Here is a 19,278-nt window from a genome sequence, read left to right on the forward strand (position 1 = left end):
ATACTGATTTTAATAAGCTTAGGATAAGCAACATCCTAGAGGATGTACATCACAGATTTCCTCATGAGATTGGCAATATCTTACCTTTCATTATTGTTTACAATGAGTGTCAAATTGCTCCGTTAGAGCTATTGTTCTTACAGGTGACACCTACCAGTGTCATCACCGAGAGCTTTTTAGACTTTTGACCCTCCTTGAAAGTAAGGCATTGCACAAACTGTAAATTGTTTTGCCTAACAGGACTGGCAGCAAGTAGGAAATGTCCAGGGACAGTGTAATGTGTCCTAGCAGGATTACATGGCATTTGCAGACACGGGGGGACTCCCCTGCCTCAGACTCCATGGTCAGCTGTAACCTCTTGAAACTGAGCTGCCATTTGGGCAGTAGTGAAAGGAGCAGCCCCACAGATGGTCTCTGGTCTCACTGGCCTGCAAAACTGGCCTGGGGAATCTAGGAAGTTGTCAGCAGTACTATCCTTCCTCCCTCTCCCCTGCCTGTCTTCCATATTCTGGTGGCTGTTTATGAGCTCAGCTGTCATTCTTTGCACCAGGGAAAGATAGATGGGACACACCAACCCCAACCTAAGTGACCTTTGGATGTGACAAGATTTTTAGGTCAGTCCTGCTAAATGGAAGCCTTGGTGTATCGAGGCTCGCCTCAGGGTGAAATTTCCAGTGAATTTATTATCTCCCAATGCCCTTTGGACTGCTTCCCACCATCAAACACCATGGCAGCATTCAGAACAGGAAGAAATACATTAACTGGAATCTGATCGTTTTAAAAGGTTACAGCTGCCCAAATATAATTTAATTTCATACTTGCCCTTTGAGGGTTTGGTGTATATTTTCATTTTATGACTGCAAATGATAAAGCTCTTAAGATTCCAGGCAATAAAAAGGAAAAGGGGGGAGAAAGTATTTTAAGGGTTAGACGTCTATTCAGTTCATAGTCAATAAGGAAAGTGACAAATCAGCTTTTTTTAAAAAATAGAACACTTCCTCAGTTTTTAGTAGTCATTTCTCTCCACACTTGATGGGGAACAATACCTTTTAGTGAAAAAAAAAACAAAACAAAACCTGTAATGCCACCCAGTGTGAAAGAAGCATTTGCTGTGCAAGTACCTACCTATCCTACATCCCTTAAGGACTTGCTTCAGAGGAACAATTAATGGGAAGTGAAATAAAGTAATCTGAGTGAACTGTTGCAAAAAAAATAAAAGCAATCAGACTTGAGAAATGCTTAAATCTAACCAGAGATTGAGTTTTAACTGAGTAGGCCATGTTTTTTTCTAGAATCTCTTCTAACTTCTTTCTGAGCTCAGGTTATGTACACAGGCCCATGCCCACACAGCAGGATAAGAATCAGGATAAAACCACTGTTTTTGGGGCAGTGTCCAGTTTGGTTGGAGTCCCACACCTGTATAATAAGGAAATTCTACAGAACAAGTGTGCAGGATATAACACCATAGTGCACAACACAAAATGCTGGGAAATGATGCTCACTCTCTCTTTTTCCCTTTCACAGTAAGTGAAAGCAAGCACTGAAACTCAAGCTACCACACAAATGTGACTTGGACTAGAGGTAGGAAAAGCTAAGCACGTGTGTCTTTTGCTGTATCCAATGAAAACTGTGCCACCAAATGAACACCACCTCACCATCACACAGTCTGATAGAATTTTGACAACTGCTTCCTTTCTGCACAACAAAACATGGAAAAAATGGCTGTGGAAAGGAGGAACGATGAAGTGCCAATGCTGCATATCCCGTTTTCAAAGCCACTGTAGGAAATTAATTATTGCTGGGCTCCCAAATCCCTTCAGGGCTCTTTAAAGATCTTTCCCAAGCACACACTGATCTCACTGTCTGAATTACCCTCACCACCACTGCAGTGTAGAGCGCGAAGCAAAGCTGCCATGACAATGGGATAAGTAGGGATGGCAGCCCTAAAAGAACTGTGTTCCTGGGCAGCTACTGGCACAGCAGAAGAGGGAGTTAAAGCAAATTAAGGGATTCTGCCCTGCTCAGGAGAGACCTGACCCAGAGCCCTGAAGCCCCAGCACAGGATGGACATGGAGCTGATGGAGTGAGTCCAGAGCAGGACACGAAGGTCGCTGTGGGCATGGAGCATCTCTCCCACAAGGAAAGGCTGAGAGAATTGGGATTGTTCAGTCTGGAAAACAGAAGGCTTTGGAGTGACCCAAATGTGGCCTTCCAGTGCCTGGAGAGAGCCCACAGAAAAGATGGAGGAGCACGCAGTTACACGACAAGGGGAGAATGGCTTCACACTGACAGAGCGGGAGGGAATTAGGTATTGGGAAGAAATTTTCCAGTGGTGAGGCCCTGGCAGAGGCTGCCCAGGGAAGCTGTGACTGCCCTACCCCTGGAAGTGTTCTAGGCCAGGCTGGATGGGGCTCTGAGCAGCCTGGGCTAGTGGAAGGTGTCCCTGCCCACAGCAGGGGGGTTGGAAATGGGGGATGTGTAAGGTCTCTCCCAACACAGGCCATTCTGTGATTCTATGATGCTATGTATCGCTTACCTTTAACATTGGTGTTACCCTTAACACCAATAAGCCCTAGTTTGAAAAAAGGAAATTCCAATACTGAACAAATACTAATGCAGAACTACTGTGGAGAAAGTAAGGGATTTTTAAGGACAGTTTAACCTACTGTAAAATGTAGCACACCTATTAGTGTTTCTAATGTGAATTTTTCAATTTTCAGAAGTTCAGAGTTTAATGGTAAAATCTACATGAGAGATAAACTAGGACTTCAGCCATGCTCTCGTGCCAAATTCAGCTAGAACCATTTGGTTCCCTTAACAAAATAAATATGCTGCTGTATTCTACAGGAATGGCCTAAAACACTTTAGTAACACTACCACAAGCTGTACTGTTTTGGTGTATCAATGGAGAACACACTGTTTTAATTTACAAAGACTGTTTTGAGCCACGGAAGGGGAAAGAGAGAGAAAAGGATTTGTTGCCAGGTGCAATTTTCCCACTCCTGCACAGGGAGAGGAGTCACCAGCAGAGCTGACACTTCCCAGTCAGAAGGGCAGAGAGCCACTGGTGCTGCTGCCCAGGTGTGCTGAGGGACAGCCACCCTTCCCCAGCCCTGCCCCTGCAGGGAGACACACGGCAATGATGCTTTTTTGGACCCCTGAGCACATCAGGCACCACTCCTGATGGCCCCCCATGTCTCTGAAGGATTAACCTCATCCCCTTGAGCACAAAGTGGTAGCCCCAAGCCCTTTTGGGAAGAACAGACACTGTACCCACAGGAAGGAGCTGGAAAAAGCCACTCCACAGCAGTCCCCAAGGACAATTTGAGTACCTCAGTATGCCACAAACAGATTGCCCCTGTCAGTGGCTGCTGGTGCAGAATGTGGCACAGCTGTGGGTCCCAAAGCAAAGCACAGCTTGCAATACAGTGAGAGGCCTCTGCTACAATGCAGGTTTTAAACAGACAGAAAAATACCAATACCTCCAAACAGCAAGACACAGGGGTGCAGATCTAGGCAGAAAACACTTTTGAAAATCTCACCTTCTACTGCCATGACAGCATTCAAAACTTCCTTACTGCTTTCCTGATGTATTGATAATCATAGGATACTGATTTCTAAGTTTCTCTCAGCTGAAAAACACACACTTTCTAAAAACCATTTTTCTTCCTTGCATACATGCCTTTTCTTTTGCTTTTTATTATTTTTATTTCGTTCCGTGTGTATGCTTGCCCATTAAGGAAAGACAACTCACACAGCAGCTTTCTGACAGCCCTGCTCCCTGTGATTCCAGTCTGTCAGCCTCCAAGAGAGATGACTTAACAAATCTGCAGCATATTTCCAGGCAGGTAACTCATCTGTGATGCGACCGGTCTCTATGGCTAAGGGGTAAGGAATGGAAATCCAGCAGTCTGCAGTGCTTTTCTCCTCAGTTATCCAATGAATGGAACAGAAACAGACCACTGGTAAAAATGGCAAACAAATAAGGCAGTTACACAAAGTGAAAGGGCTACTCAGAAGCTACTCTAGGAATCAGACTCCAGTGAGCAGAGCTCATGCAGACTGCAAAGTTTAAAAGCTAGTCTTGAGGAGTACTAGGAGCTACAGGTACTACTGCCTCCAAATTTTCTTGTTCAGATTGATCTTACAAAATTCACTAGAGCTGAAAACATGAAGAACCTCTGAAAGGAGAAAAGGAATTTGAGGAAATGGAGCCTACGTAATGGGGAAAAAATTGCACTTTGACTTAACTTCAGGAACAAGCTCACACTATCGAGGCACAACAAAATAATTAAGTTTAACACTGTGAAAGCCACATCTCCAGATACCAGGTATATTCTACTGAGAAAAGTTCAATTGATGACTTTGGAAAGCGAAACAGAACAAGCCTCCTGACCTCAGTGGTTTGTTGTCTAACACTTTGATCTACAGTCTACAGTAATTAGGTATTTCATAGTTTCAAACTGTGCCTAATATTAGCCCCCATTCATAAAAGGGTGATTAAATACCCTGGCTGCTAACAGTCAAGCCTGGCAAGGAATCAGACTTAATAAAAGAAAGGGTAAGAGTTCAGAAACTTCTAAAGGCTTGCACTGTTCTTGCCATATGCAATTTATGTCACAGGCCAGTGATGCACTCCTCGTGCACACATTTACTATTCTGTTTGTTTACTTCTATCCCCTTCTGCCTTGTCTATTGAAAGTGACCTAAACTTTGGACAAAAAAGAATGGTCATAAAATAGACTGTAGTGAGAAATAGCACATAAACAGAAATCCTTACACATTCATATATTGTACCAATCTGCATTTAACAGCAAACCATGTCATCTGATCTGGGTACAACAGGGAGCAACACTTCCAGAGAGAATTTCTTGTGCTGTGTTTCAGGATGAGTCATTGTAGCAATTTGATTAGTGGACCCAAAGCAGTATGTATCAGTAAGTATTAGTTTGTGTAGGTCTGTCAGTGTTTCTCCCTGCTGTTATTTGCAGCATTGTTCCACAGGCACTGGCCTGTGTGCACATCACTGATTTGCAGTTTTCCAGCATGTCTGTCTGCCGTGCTGCTCTGCTGGGGGACTGTAAAATACACACTGTTGGCAGAGTTCAGCATGAAGACAGTGAACTCCAGAAATATTCACAAAAAATTTCCCAGTCTGACTGCAGCTCCCACGTTTCACAGGAGCCCCACAAGGGCCTGGTTTGTGATTTCAGACCGAGCTCCCCCCAGCCAGCCAAGCTGCACTCAGTGTGGTTTCGCCTCCTCCCCCCCTCTGGACAGTTTGCTCAGGATTATACAATCTGATTTGCATGATTATATAATCTTCTTTTCAGCAACATCCCTCTGAAAAGAGCAAACAACATAATAGGAAAACCGGTAGCATAAGCCAACTCTTTCAAAACCCAGTGTCTGGAATGTGCAAAGGACACAAAGTAAGGGGAAAAAAAAAAAAAAAAAGTTTTTTTGGGTCTGTTACCAGATTTTTCATAGAGACCTTTCCCAGGAGCATCAATTCTCAATGAATGTAAGCCATGAAACAATGTGAAACACAAACATCTCACAGACCTGCACTGTTGCCAGTACAGGAAGGGAAGCATCTCCAGGTATGTACAAGGGTTGTTATTTACTCTTTAACAACAGAAGTTACTTTGGGGCAGTGTAAGAACTCTCAGAAGGTTTCTCCCCACCCTGGCTTAAAAGACTGGCAGGCAGGTGCTGCCACTGCTGCTGTTTTGACGCTGGTTTTGTCTTGCAGCTGGCTGAACTCACAGCTTTGACACCACAGTCCCACTGATCTGGAATCTGGGTTCTATGGCACAGAAGTATAAACGAAGTCCTAGCTGATACAGGTGCCTCCACTCCCTGTCTCTTCCTTCAAACACTTCAGACTTTGTCTTAGGACACAGTATAAGTGAAGCCTGTCATATTCCAATCTGCAAACAGGCTCTTCTGCTGGCTGCTAAAACTACTTATGATGTCAGTTACTTCAGCAATATTCATCTAAAATTAATGCCTTATAAATAATCAAGGAGTAATCTGCTTCCGTCTGTCAGGCTAACCCCAAAAAGAACCAAGTGTAACATTTTTGCAAGAGAAAAGAAATTAAGGATGACCTGACCTCACAAGCACGCTTGCCAGACAGTCACACACTCCTCCCTGCATGACCTATTTTTCCCTGCTCACACCACAGAGATGTTTCAAACAAATACCCAGTAATTCAGGCTGCTTGAAACTCAGAGGGCTGCCACCCAAGACACTTGGGCATCTTAATGGCTTTGTCAGGTTTCCAAAAGTTTTTAGTGACTTGTTATCTCTTCTCAAGTTGAAATAGAGCTCTATTTAAGTAGTCCATGAAGGTCAGTGTTAAATGTCTTGATTTCCCAAAAATTGGAATACTGGGTATGGATCATGGCCTAACATTTTGTTGCATCTTACAGTGTGTGAATAGCCTGTATGAAAAGCATACTGAGCAATAGGTGGTTTTTTAGTTAAAACACCAAGTTAGGGATTAACTTACAGCTAAAAACCCTTAACTTACAGCCTAAGTGTTTCTACAGCATAATGCTATAGAAATGCTGCAATACTTCCAACCTGCTTTTGAAAGCTGCTCTAAACTACTGCCTAATAAATTCCTCTAAGGCTCGGAAAACATCTGTTTCTGTCACTAGAATCAGATTCTGTACCAGTTATCAAGTTCCCCATCAGCTGTAGGATGAACCACTGAACACCTGGGGATTTTCATCTTTTCCATATGAGAACTCCACAACTTTCTTAGCAAAGACCAATGTATCGTGATAGAACAGTCTACCTAAAACAGGTCAATTTTTCTGAGATACCTTTTAGACCCATTAAAAGGATTAATGGTCCCCTAGCAGAAAATCACTGAATTATATTGTGATCAGATATACACTACAAGAAAAAGGCACAGGAATTGTTATCTTCTGCTAATTCATGAGACGAGAAATCTTGTGGCAGAGAAGGACAAAGCCAAATGGAAACAACACAAGTGATGAGGTGAAAGAAGAACAGGATAAATGTATGCATATGCAAGGCAAAGCAAAGGATTTGCTGTCCTCATGCTGGGGCTCATATGTAAAGAGACAGCAACATGGAGCTGAAGGCTGGTAAATAGGAAATAACACAGAAAAGATGTGCTATTTCCATTGTCCAAATGTCAAACGTCTTCCAGAAAGCCAGGGGGTGGGGCAGGAGGAGTAATAACTGTATGAGCATCTCCTAACAGGTTTTCTTCCTTCTTGAAAACTGCTGCGCCCATGTGAGCTCAGGAAAGTCAGAGAGAAGGCTGGCTGCACTCCTTCCAGGCTATTTGCATATGTTCCTTAGTATGCAGAATGTCTCTGTATGTAATTGAATTGTTGTTTTTGCCTCTATTAATACATATGCAAATGAGTCACTCCTGCAGCTGTGCTGTATTAATCATATGTGTGCTTCTCCCTGTCTGCCCTGCAGACTCAGGGTCGGAGGGAGGGGGAAGAGGGAATTCAGTCTCTCTGACCTAGAGGAAAATTCACTCATGCAGACAAAGGTCTGCTAGCAAACAGCAGGCCTGAGCTACAACTGGAAGGCAGACAGGCTGGTCATTTTTCAGTCTTTTTTCATTTTTCATAGATATGGATGGAATCTGAAAGTTATGCAGAAAGGACTGTTAATCTAGATAAAATTAATATGCTACCACTGCTAATTCTTTCCCCTGGAGAGGGGAGGGAGTTCTAATTTGACAAGCCATAGAGTAGCCATGATATTGTTCTACCATGTGTATTTACTGCCTGTAAATGTCCACTGTGCTCAGATATCCACAGTGCTCAATAAAACAAAAAGCATTTCTATGCAGTCTTCTGTAATCACTGTCTTCCCTAAACTGACTGGATTCTGATAAAATGATGTGATCAAGCTTTTCATTCAAATCTGTTTTAATAAGACTATATTGAGTTTACCCATAATGTTGTGTAAGACTCTATCAAAGGCAAGAATGGGCTATTTAAATGCCAACCACAAAGCACATTTACCCACCATGAGCAAGATTTATTTGAGCTGTGTTCTGTAGTTCATGCTCTTACAAAATCTACCACAACCTCTAGCTCCCAGCAGGTATCCAGAAAGTGAGGAGTAGTTGCACCCTGGAGTTGCAAGGCTGGCTCTGGAGTTAACTGACAGGAACTTTTTCCATTTTAAAATGTAGGGATTTTTCAGAGATGCTCTTGGCAATCCATAGCCTCTCACCCCACACCTTACTTTTATAGTTTAACGAGTATCTTACCATCACTAAGACTTCATGAAAAAACCAAGAAACCATGGAAATATAAAGTCTTTAGAAGACAACTTACCCCACAACAACAGAGAGATCTTCACCCTGGTTAGATGGTTGTAGCTTCTTCTACATGAAGAGTTCTGGGCCCCACATTTTTCTAGCTGAAGGACCTCTGTCTTCTCACTGACCTCTTTTGAAATAGCCATCTTGGCTACCCATGTGCAGTACAGGTGGCAAACACCTAGTGGCCAACACATTCACTTACAAAGCCAGGAAGAAGTGGTGGACAGAAGCAGGGAATATAGGATCTGCATAATGCAACCATTTAAAAAAACTATTCAAAAGGACATAAAAAAAAAAATAATGTTGCTTTATTACTCCTCTTGTTATTGTTATTTGTGATGGCCGTAGGAAACAGCTCAGCCATGCACTGAGCTAATGGCAGATGGACAACTGCCATCTTTTGGTTATGCTAATGAGAAATGTCGCTTTTCATGCACTTGGTTGTTTTTATCCCCACATGTGTGGGCTCACAGTGAAAAACTAATTCTACTTTTATTTTTTTTAATATATACTTAAGTGGATTGCATGAGTATTATAATATTGTAATTAAACTGTGCACTAATGATTCATTCCCTACAAATGAAGTCAGAGTCCAATTAATGAGGACAGGTAAAGTAAAAAAACAAACAGGGGCAGGATACTCTTACTGTTGAAAAGCCAGCTTAGATGGTATTTAAAAGAAGACACTGCCCAGCAAATAGAAGAACTAACCCTGCACTGCTAAGAAACAGTTTACTTCCTTGTAAGCAAGAACTGGTTATAGTAATATCCCAAAGAGATATTAATAGTAATATCCCAAAGAGGTCACCAATGCAGCCTGCAGAGTAAATGAATAATGGATGAAGTATTGCCATCTCTAGGCTACATTCACTAGAGACAATAACGGGGCACTAGACTTTCCTTCTCCAGAAATAATTCAGATGTCTTCACAGCTCTGGCAACCTGACTCCCCAAAACAAGGAAAGAATAAAGTTTTCAATATTCAGATGCACCACTACAGTGTTTGTACAGCTTTTTCAGTCTTCTTTCACAGATTTGAGGTGTTGTAACACTGGAAGGTCAACTGTTTAATCTCGCAGAACTGGTTATAAATAGAGATTATAGCAAGAAATCAGAAAGAGATATGCAAAAAAACTCCAATGCATGACAATATTTAAGAGCAAGGGGAAGTTCTATCCTCAGCAACATTTCAAATGAAACTTAAGGAGATACTTGAGAGAAATAGCCCAAACTGCTAAGTGGAGATATGCAGCTCATCCCTGCAATAGTGAAGAAGCCAAAAGGAAGCTGGTATGTAAGAAAAAAATAAAAGGTTTCTGATTGAGAAGGCTTTAATTTTTCTTCAACAGATGTTTTATGGAATACTTGTATGACCATTGGAACACTCTGCCTCCTGATCAGCAGCTGCACACTTGTTAAAGTGCTCTATCCTTCCCAGTGATTAGGGATCCTTAAAATACCTGAAAGCAAGGCATTCCAAAGGAAAATGTGTACTGAGCTGACACCTAAATAACAGCAGGATGAACAACTCAAAGCCCTCAAACTCCAAATGGGCTTAATTTTTCTTAAAATCTAATCTCTAAAATCAGTGCCTGCTTGAGGCCCAAATATTTCCAAAACTGTGGTCCAGTTTTTAAAATTCCACTTAAATTCAGTCCTTGGTATGCATCTTACCACACAACTAAGAGAACAGGTCTGTAGAAGGAAAAATTAATTGACCCAAGTACTCACATAATACTAATATAGGAAGTATTCCAATAGGAATTGGCCAGACTGTTTAAGGTCTAAATATGCTCCTCATCTTTATACAAATAGTCAGAGAACACAGGGCTCTCCTAAGGACTGGTGTCCAGAACTGAGACCCAGCTAAAATGCTTTCACACTTAGACACTGATGGGAGGCTCTCTTGATTCATACAGTGACAGATTTGGACATTATGCTGAACACAACCACAAATAATTATGAAGCCCTGCTTCATGCTAAGATGAAGAGGGAAGAAAGTTTGAATGCTGGCACTCCCAACTTTTTGGGGTGTTTTTTTTCCAAGAGCAGATGTTTGCAGGAAGTCTGTATTACATCAGACTGCTCTAGTGTTTTGACAGGACACAAAATGTCCATACAGTAAGACTACACAGGCAGCTGTCATTATTCATCCAGCATTATCTTTCAATGGAGTTATGGGTATATACAGCATTTGTGTTACTGCCAATTAATCAGTTGTTGTCACTATCAGGTTATCAAACAAGCAATCTGGGAAATCTGAACCATTCCCACTCCCAATGGTGCAGATTCCTCTCAGTTTTCATGTTGTGCGATTAGTTCCCCGTTTCCTAATGCTCAGAAACTACTCACAAAATACTTTTTATCAGAAAAGAAACTTTCAGAATATAATTTGCTCAGACTTACAGAAACATCTATCTCATACTTAGCTATACCCAAGATGACTGGCACCAAAATAAACCCTTCAGTTTAGTTTGTGCAAAACTTGTTACAACACATCTATGTTTACAGCTTTGAATGTTGATCTTCAAGATGGAGGGACTTGATTCTCTCGTCTGCTGAACCATATAGAAAACATCATATAAGGCATACAGCAGTACTTGTGAGTCATTAGCCTGTTTCAGTAAAACACAGTGACAATTTATGTTCAGCTTTTCTCTCATGTATTTGAAACATAACTGCCATCCTGCACCACTCTTGAAGAACAAGACCAGATGATGTTTATGAGGGGAAGAAGCTCACGTAAGAAACCCATGTGCTTACCCAGAGGGATTTTACCACAGTAATGTTCAGGACTGAGTTTTCTCAGTAACAGAGCAAAGCTAAAACCACTTTTTTCCCCCACAAATGGCATTTTTGTCATTAAAAGTGGGAATGAGTGAACATTTGGAGTTGCGAGACAGCACTTTATCAGAGGACAGGCTCAAGTTTGCACCGTGGCAGTTCCAGCTTTTCCAACACAGCCCCATACCTCTACTTCCTTTACAACACCCAACAATGCAAGCTTTAGTTTCCATCCTCGTTGAGCCATCAGTCTCTCTGTGGATACTGGAAATCAAGGCAATCCCATGTGGCTAATAGTGGCAAATATCAGATGGCAGAGTCTGTACACCCCAGTGGGAACTCAGAGGCGGAGAGAGGAACAGGGGGCTTCGGATTACAAATCCATCACTGCGAACCAACAGGGGATTTCAAAATGAGGAACTGCATTTCCACTGACAAAGAGATTCTTTGCCACAGGAAAGCAATCAGGTGCTAGCTCTTCTTCGATAAATACAGTGTGCATTTCATTTACAAAAACAAAAGTTCGATTTTGACAACCAGGGATAAAAAAAGTACTTCCTGTTGATCTCACAGTACACTACCAAAGCCATGACCCGACTTAAAATTCTCTAGTGAAATAACAAAGACGTGTTTATTGTTCCATAAACAAACAAGAGAAATTCCTTGGCTTTGTCTTCACTGAGATAACGCTGTGTATCGAATTTTGCTGGGAGCAACAAACTGAGCATTGTGTCAGGTCCTTTGATCTCCCCTGCTTTAAGTACACAAAGTCTGAAAGATGAGTGATAGGGAGGATAGAGAAAGAAGAAAAGAGGGAACATGCCACTTTTCTGACCTTTTTCTGTCTGATGACCAGATGACAGAGGGTGTGTAGGGGACACCAGAATTCTAATGCAGGGGAACATCTGAAGTAAGAAGAGTTCTTCTTTGAAAGAGACTGCAAAGCCTTTTAAATGTGGGTTTGGACTGTGGGTTTGGACCAAAAATCATGAATCTTCCTTTATGACTCAACAAAGTCATCACTGAGCTAAACTGGATTTGAACAGAGTTTGGAAGGCACAGTCTTTCTAATAGAGCAACCAAGTTGAGCTCCATTCATGTTAGCATAGGTGGGCATCCATTTTGAATCCTGTATGATAAAACCTTTCCAGAAGCAAATCTGGCCTGACTCTTTCAAATGGCACCAGAAGTTAAGAGGCATGTTCAATTTCTATCAGACAGATTGCTATGATAACTAAAAATCACTGTTAAGACATGAAGAAAAATCAGCTTAAATTCACTTCTAGCCTATATGTGCCCTTAGAGATCACATCTGAAAAATTTAAGAGAGTCTGCTAAGTTGGTAATTTGAGCCTCTCCCACTGACTGGCTGCCAAACTCTCCCTCTAATTCCAGACATGTAGCAAAACAACATAGGTGAATTTGGTCAATATTTTCATTTTAATGTTCTCTGCACAGAAACAAGAGGCCTTTGAGGTTCTCGGCTTTTCCATAACCTAAATTCATCCTAAGATACTTATGACTGAAGTCACTTATGCACAAAGCCCACCTTTTAACAAGAAAACTGTTATTGTGATAAAGCCTATTTTAACCAGGATACTTCAGCTCACAGCATGCACAGATATACAGCCAAAAGCTGGTCCTGAAATGAAAGTAAACCATCCTACCATCTTATTGGAGCACTGATGCATTATTTTAGGACTAGCCTGAATGACTGAAAAGGTAAGAATTAGAATCAGTGTTGTTTTCGCATTGCTAGCTAGCGCCATGTTTGCTTTTCCTTTTTCCCTCCCTCTTGCTTCCATATGTCTGTTCATGTGTGTTTGGCTATTAAAAGCATTTTATCAATACTGAAACGCCTCAAAATTCATTTCACAGGGATGACTTCTATGGCTCCCATGATTCTTAAGCCGCCTACAGTATTTGTAACTCAGAGAATCAGAAACTAACACACAGACAATGTTGCTTTTCATACAAAGGCACAATAGGAATGAATGTATTAACCTCCGTGGTGCATGGAATGTGTCAGCTTACACACTGGCAGCTATTTCTGTGAAACTCAGCTAACTTCCGCTGGCTGTGTTAAAATAAAATAAAGTAAAAAAAAAAATCTTCCCCAGAACTATGTCCCACGCTCTAGTACACTGGCCAAACAACTGAAATATCTGATGTCTACTTCATACTGATGCGGGCCAAGCTGAGCTGGAGAATGCATTTCACACATCCCAGTCATAAAGGCTGAGCCTTTCCAAGCAGGTATAAAGCTCTGCTGTTCCACGTGACTTGGCAAATAACAATGAGCAGGGAGATGCATTTGCAGTGGAGAGCTTGGGGCTTTTTATGTTTCTAGAAGAGAGTGGCAATCCAGACTTTGCAGAATTAGAGATGATTTGGATCTTGATTTTCTCTCACTCCCAAATATTACCTGGCTTCCTCCTACCAGCCCAGCATACACGACAGGTAGCAACATTTACATTGTGGCAATGGATACCACATTTGCTTAATTCCAATGACTTGACAAGGGTTGTGAGGCTGATCAGGAATATCCAAAGACTTGCTATCATTTAGACCCACGGACAGCCTAATGCCTCCAAAATCCAGAATACTGACATTCTCAATTAGATACATCTGGCTACCAGGTCAACTCTTTATTGTAGCTGAAAAAAACTCAAACCCTTCAGTATCTTTCCACCTGTTTTCTAATTGTCCATGTTAAATTAGAATAATCACTAATTATCTGCAATACAGCAGTGTCTAAAATGCTCTGGGTACCATAAAACACCGTAGGAGGGGCCAGTTATTGCTCTGAAGAGCTTATGGCCTAAAAGGACATAATCATGTTAACGACTTCTAAGCAGTTTAAAAGTGCTTGTCAGGACAGAGCTCTTCGGCCCACAACCCATTTCCTTTTGGTATTTTACAGCCTGCAGGAGAATGATCTAATGGAAAAGTGTCCTGGTTTCAGCTGGGATAGCACTGGCTTTCTTCTCAGTAGCTGGTACAGTGCTGTGTTTTGGATTTAGGATGAGAATAACGTTTGATAACACGTCGATGTTTTGGTTGTTGCTAAGTAGTCTTTACCCTAAATCAAGGATTTCTCAAGTTGTGAGAAGCTGCACAAGAACACTGGGAGGCAGCAAGGCTGGGATGGCTGACCTGAACTGGCCAAAGACATATTCCCCAGCAGAGAATGTCATGCTCAGTTAATAAACTGGGGACACTTGTTCAGGAGGGGTCAACCACTGCTTGGGGACAGGCTGGGCACTGGTCAGCAGGTGGAGAGCAATTGTTTTCTTGGATTTTGTTCTTCTCTCTTTTCCATTACAATTGTTGCTATGACTACTGCTGTATTTTACTTGATATCAGTTATGGAACTGTTCTTATCTCAAGCCATGGGTTTTACCTTGTATTTCCCAATTCTCTGATCCACCCCACTTTTGGGAATGTTCAGCCACAGACAGTGGCTGTGTTGTACTGAGTTGTTGTCTGGGGTTAAACCATGTCAGTAAGAAACGCAAACATACTGCTATGAGGAAATTCAAAGTACAAACCTAAAAGTAGTTAACTTGACAACAGGGACACAAAAAAAAGTAACAAAAACTTCCAGCAAGGTGAAAAGAAAATGTGTTATCGTTTGATGACTCTTTTGCTTCAGATGCAAATTTTATGCGAAGAGAACAGCCCAAAGACCCCTGTTAATTGCATCGTGTTCCAAAGGAAGAGAAAACTGTTTTTTATATTTACTTAACCTTTGCCTCCTCTACATTGTGCTGGGACTTACCTGCAGTTGGAGTGGGCCTAAGCCCGGTGTTGCTGCGGCAGCAGCTGCCATGGTAGTTGGGATCAGCTGAACGGGGTAGGGGTCACCTAAGTAAGAGAATAATAGAGGCGTCAGCACCTTTTATCTACTCTCCACCTGCAAATTAAAGTCCTGCATTCACTCTTTCCAAAAGCCTTCTTTTGTGTGCCTTGTTGAGGCCTAATGAAAAGCTCTATTGTGCAGCCTTTTACTAACACTCTTTTCACAATTCTGGCTGAGAGAGGAATGTGAATAAAAGGCACAAGCAATTAAGGCGGAAACCTCATCCTTTTTCATGATGTATTTAGGGAAATGGAAAAAAAAAGTGCACATTGATCAGAAGGCTGCACTTCAAAAAAAGGAAAGAAAGAAGATGGGGGTGGAGGAGAAGAAAAGGAAAACAGTACAACCTTGATAAGATCACAGCATTAGAAGGGAACAAATTTACAAGCTTGTCCAAAATATGAAGTTAACTAAACTCCGCTCACTGTTAGCAAACTGAGCCTCACGCAGAGTAGAAATGGTACTCAATTGACTACTGTTTTCTTTCAGGAGAGAAAAAAAAATCTCACTTTAGTGGCAGGGTTTGATCCTGCAACAGGAAAAAGCACGTGAAGCTAAGGAAATCGGACACAAGCCTTTGAAATCCCTGCACCAACTCCACTTCATGACTTGAGATTCAATTTTGCTTCCGAAGGAAAACTACTTCAAGTTTTAGTAAGAACTACATTGTGCTTAATGAGATAAAGGGAGCCAGTAAAGGTTTTAAGAAAAATTGCAGGCATTTGTAAAGGAAAATTACCTGAAATGGCAAAAATTGAGATGGAGACCAGCACATTTTAATGATATGGAGAGCTCACTTTTGGTCAATTCTGAAACTTCTGATTTGTTAAAATAAACTTCATACTACCCCATCCACAAAACTATGAAGAAAACTAGCAAAAATAATAAGAAATGTTACAGACATTATATTGCTTCTTTAGGTGATAAAATGTTTTAACACTTTCCACCCAAATAAGGCTCACTAGAGCATTTCTGTATGTCCCTATATTCTGGTGGCATGCCCAATTTCTGTAGCACAAAAACAGACAATGGAAAAAGCAGAACACTCTATCATGAAAATCTACCTAAATACTGCTGTACATGTCATTAAAAAGGTAGGTTAAAAGTTTTCCCCTTTATTGTGCTTTTTTGAATGAACTGGGTGAAAAAATAAAAAAGACAATTAAGGAGGTAATGCAGGGTGTTCTGTACCACCATTAATACTTATTATTGAATTAAAGTTTCAAATGTTATCAAGCCTTAGTTACAGGAAACAGAAAACAAAGGGAAATAAATTTATGTAATTTTTTTTTTAAATGTTAGAAATAAGCTGTGTTGGTGTACACACATTCAGATAAGTGGCTAATGTTTATTTTCCCCTTTTATAATGTAACCTTCTTCAGTGAGACCTTCTCATTTAAGGATCTTGATTTCTCCCTGGTAAGAATTAAATATCACAACTTCTAGTAATGGAGGACCAACAGCAACTGGGCTGGCAAAGCATCTAAACAGATACTAAACTTAAATAACTGTGCATGTTTATATTTAAGAACATCTTAAGTAATGCTTTGTTGACTGAAGCCTCACAGTCACTCAAGGCTGACCAGCCAAGCAATGCAAACCAAAATGTCCACCCAGGCATCCCCATTCCCAAGTGTCTGTGCACCAGCCTCAGGCCACAACAATTCTATTTATTTATTTGTCAGTAGGCAACAGATTTCCTGACACACTTGGCTTTCTTTTTCTTCCCCAGAGAATGCCATTGTTTTACATTTTCCAATTTTATTTTGCTTTCTGAGGCACCCACCTTCCTTTTCCTATCATGGATTGAATAAAAAAAATCTTTCTGACTTGACATTTTCTGGAGAGCTATCTTGTGACCTAAGCAGTGGGCCTTAGACATGTGAAGACACAATCAAAAAGGGAACAGTGGTCAGAGAGTCAGGGACAATGGTGTTCATCTGCTTCCACACCACCACAGAATGATCTCAGCATCATTCCAAAACTCTCTCCTAAAGAAGACACTCTGATCAAAGAACAGCTGTGAAAGAAGATAAAATTTTTAATTTTTCAACTAGAAAAAAAAAAAGTGGGAAATTTTGTCAGTAGGATGCTGATTCTTACAGCCCATTACATTTCTAGTTTTGAATGATTTGTATTAAAACACATATATTAAAATATCAGCTTCCATCCACTCTCTCACATTTTTCTTCACACACAGCCTCAAGTCCATTATGCTAATTCATAAATGCCACTATTCCCACCAACAGCCCAGTGGAAGAGCCAAGATTAAAACCCATAGAAAACTCTTCAGACCCAGGGAAGGTTCTGGGACCCTATTCATGAAGCACTCAGATACTGACACCACACAGTGCAAGAGCAACTGCCAGCCCTCAAAATACTAACAAAGATCTCAGGTGTTATCTGATAAATACATATTTTTTGTTGTTACTCTAGAACATGCTACATCTTTACATCTTTTATCCTTAAATTTATTCCCATATCAGAGTGAATTTATTGACTGAACAGTTTTAGCTAATTCTGAAATCTGGGAAATGCATGTCTTAACTATTACATTACATCTTCAGTAAATACCTTATTTTTAGATGTAAGAAGTAGCTACATTTGTTTTCCAAGCTCTAGGAACATTTCAGGAATGTGAGACAAGACATACAGTTCTCAGAAATAGGTATTTCCCAAGCCACTCACAAGTCTGTACCAGCGAAAACACCAATAAAATCTCAAACAACCATATTACATTTCCATTTACAGAATTCATTACTAATCAAGTGCAGGCAGGAAGGAGCATCTTTCAGCTACCAAAAGAAACATTTTGTGCAGTCATTTCATGTTCCAAACTACCTCTCTTGTTATGCGTGGACTTTTGGTACAAACAAAGCATCAGAGAGAAGTTTTATTGTTGTTTTTCTTTAGTAGGCCATATGGTAAAATCTGGAGCAGATCAAAGGCTGAGATTTTTATGGTGACAAGGTAAAAACAATTTCATTAGCTGGTGCATTATTGCCTAATACTTAATTATTTCCCAGGTAGCTGGTGACATCACTTTGAAGAACAGAATTATTCAAGGCTGGCTACATAAAGAGAACACAGGATTTATGCACTGGTGATGCAGCAGCTAAAGAAGGGAAGGGGAAATGTCAGCCCAGGGGAGCTAAGGGGGAGTATTAGAATATAGAGGAATATTATTGGTGCCCACTGTGGGCACTGCCAGTGGATCAGGGCAGAGCACAAGGCTGAGTCCTCAATTCTGTGCCAGTACTTTATTTCTCTATCCTTCTTCTGGTCCATCTTCCACAAACATACCCAGAACCTCTTTCCTGATAATTTATGCACTGCAACTTCTTTCAATTTCAAATCACACCTTCATCCTTGCCCAAAATAATCTTCCAAGATCTTGCTTACAAGAGGATTTTTCATGAAGTACATTCACTTTCAAACCACTCTTTCTATGAACACTCCCATGATCCTCCACTGAAAACACTCTTCTGCAAAAGTTAAGTTGTGGTACAGAGCCAAGTGGACATCCTGTCCCAACACACAAAATAACAACCCTGTGTTAAGGAACTTGATTTTCAACTGACTAGCTACCAGCTCATGGGTATGAAATGATTCTGTACTTGTGGAAATACAACAATGGCTCTCAAATCACTTAAATGTTTTGCAAAATTTTATCAAAGGAGTTTTTTTTTAAGTTAAAAAACATTAGGATATTTTTCTTAAAGTGAAAATAAAGCATAAGAGTTAACATTAAGTCTGTTGCACCATTCACCAAAACCCTTAAGATGTTTTTTGTATTCCTTTTTCTGTCACTCATCTCATTTATTCTCCTTCATGGTGTAATCCCCCCTAGTGTCTTCTCTTGTCTCCTGACAGGCTGCAAGCTCTTCAGAGCAGGCACAATTGTCTTACTTGCTATATAAATCAAGTTACATGCTAATGTTAAATTATAATGTTTTGACAGGATTTAAAAGTTGAACCTGATTATATGAAACAATAGAACACTGATTTTTTTTTTTCCCTGAAATCTTCTTCTCTTAAAAAAAGGATACCAGAAGAGGAGAAGTAGGGCATTTATTTCCCATGATTTTTTAAAAACTCACTGTTTTTCTCCTACCTATCTTTCAGGGACAGCAAATGAAAAAAAAGTTGGAGATCACGGAAGAAGACAAGAGAAGAGAAAACAATGTAAAGAATATGAAGAACATGAAACAAAACCCAACTCTTAAATTATAATTTCCAAGACTAGTATGCTTAACTAAATTCCATGAAAAATACCATTTTCTTATAATACATTCTGTTG

At 40.6% G+C, this 19,278-nt stretch overlaps 1 protein-coding gene across 7 annotated transcripts in view; it reads right to left on the reverse strand.

Moving 5' to 3' along the window:
* Positions 1 to 19,278, reverse strand: part of SOX5 (SRY-box transcription factor 5) — a 611,216-nt gene that overhangs the window by 71,872 nt on the left and 520,066 nt on the right. For all 7 annotated transcript variants that reach the window (XM_053977622.1, XM_053977623.1, XM_053977626.1 and 4 more), the window contains one exon: positions 14,898 to 14,983. In XM_053977622.1, the coding sequence (XP_053833597.1) occupies positions 14,898 to 14,983 (86 nt within the window). The remainder of the gene's footprint in view (positions 1 to 14,897; positions 14,984 to 19,278) is intronic.

This window comes from Vidua macroura, chromosome 5, assembly GCF_024509145.1.
Source record: "Vidua macroura isolate BioBank_ID:100142 chromosome 5, ASM2450914v1, whole genome shotgun sequence".
In the NCBI taxonomy this organism is placed as follows: Eukaryota; Metazoa; Chordata; class Aves; order Passeriformes; family Viduidae; genus Vidua; species Vidua macroura.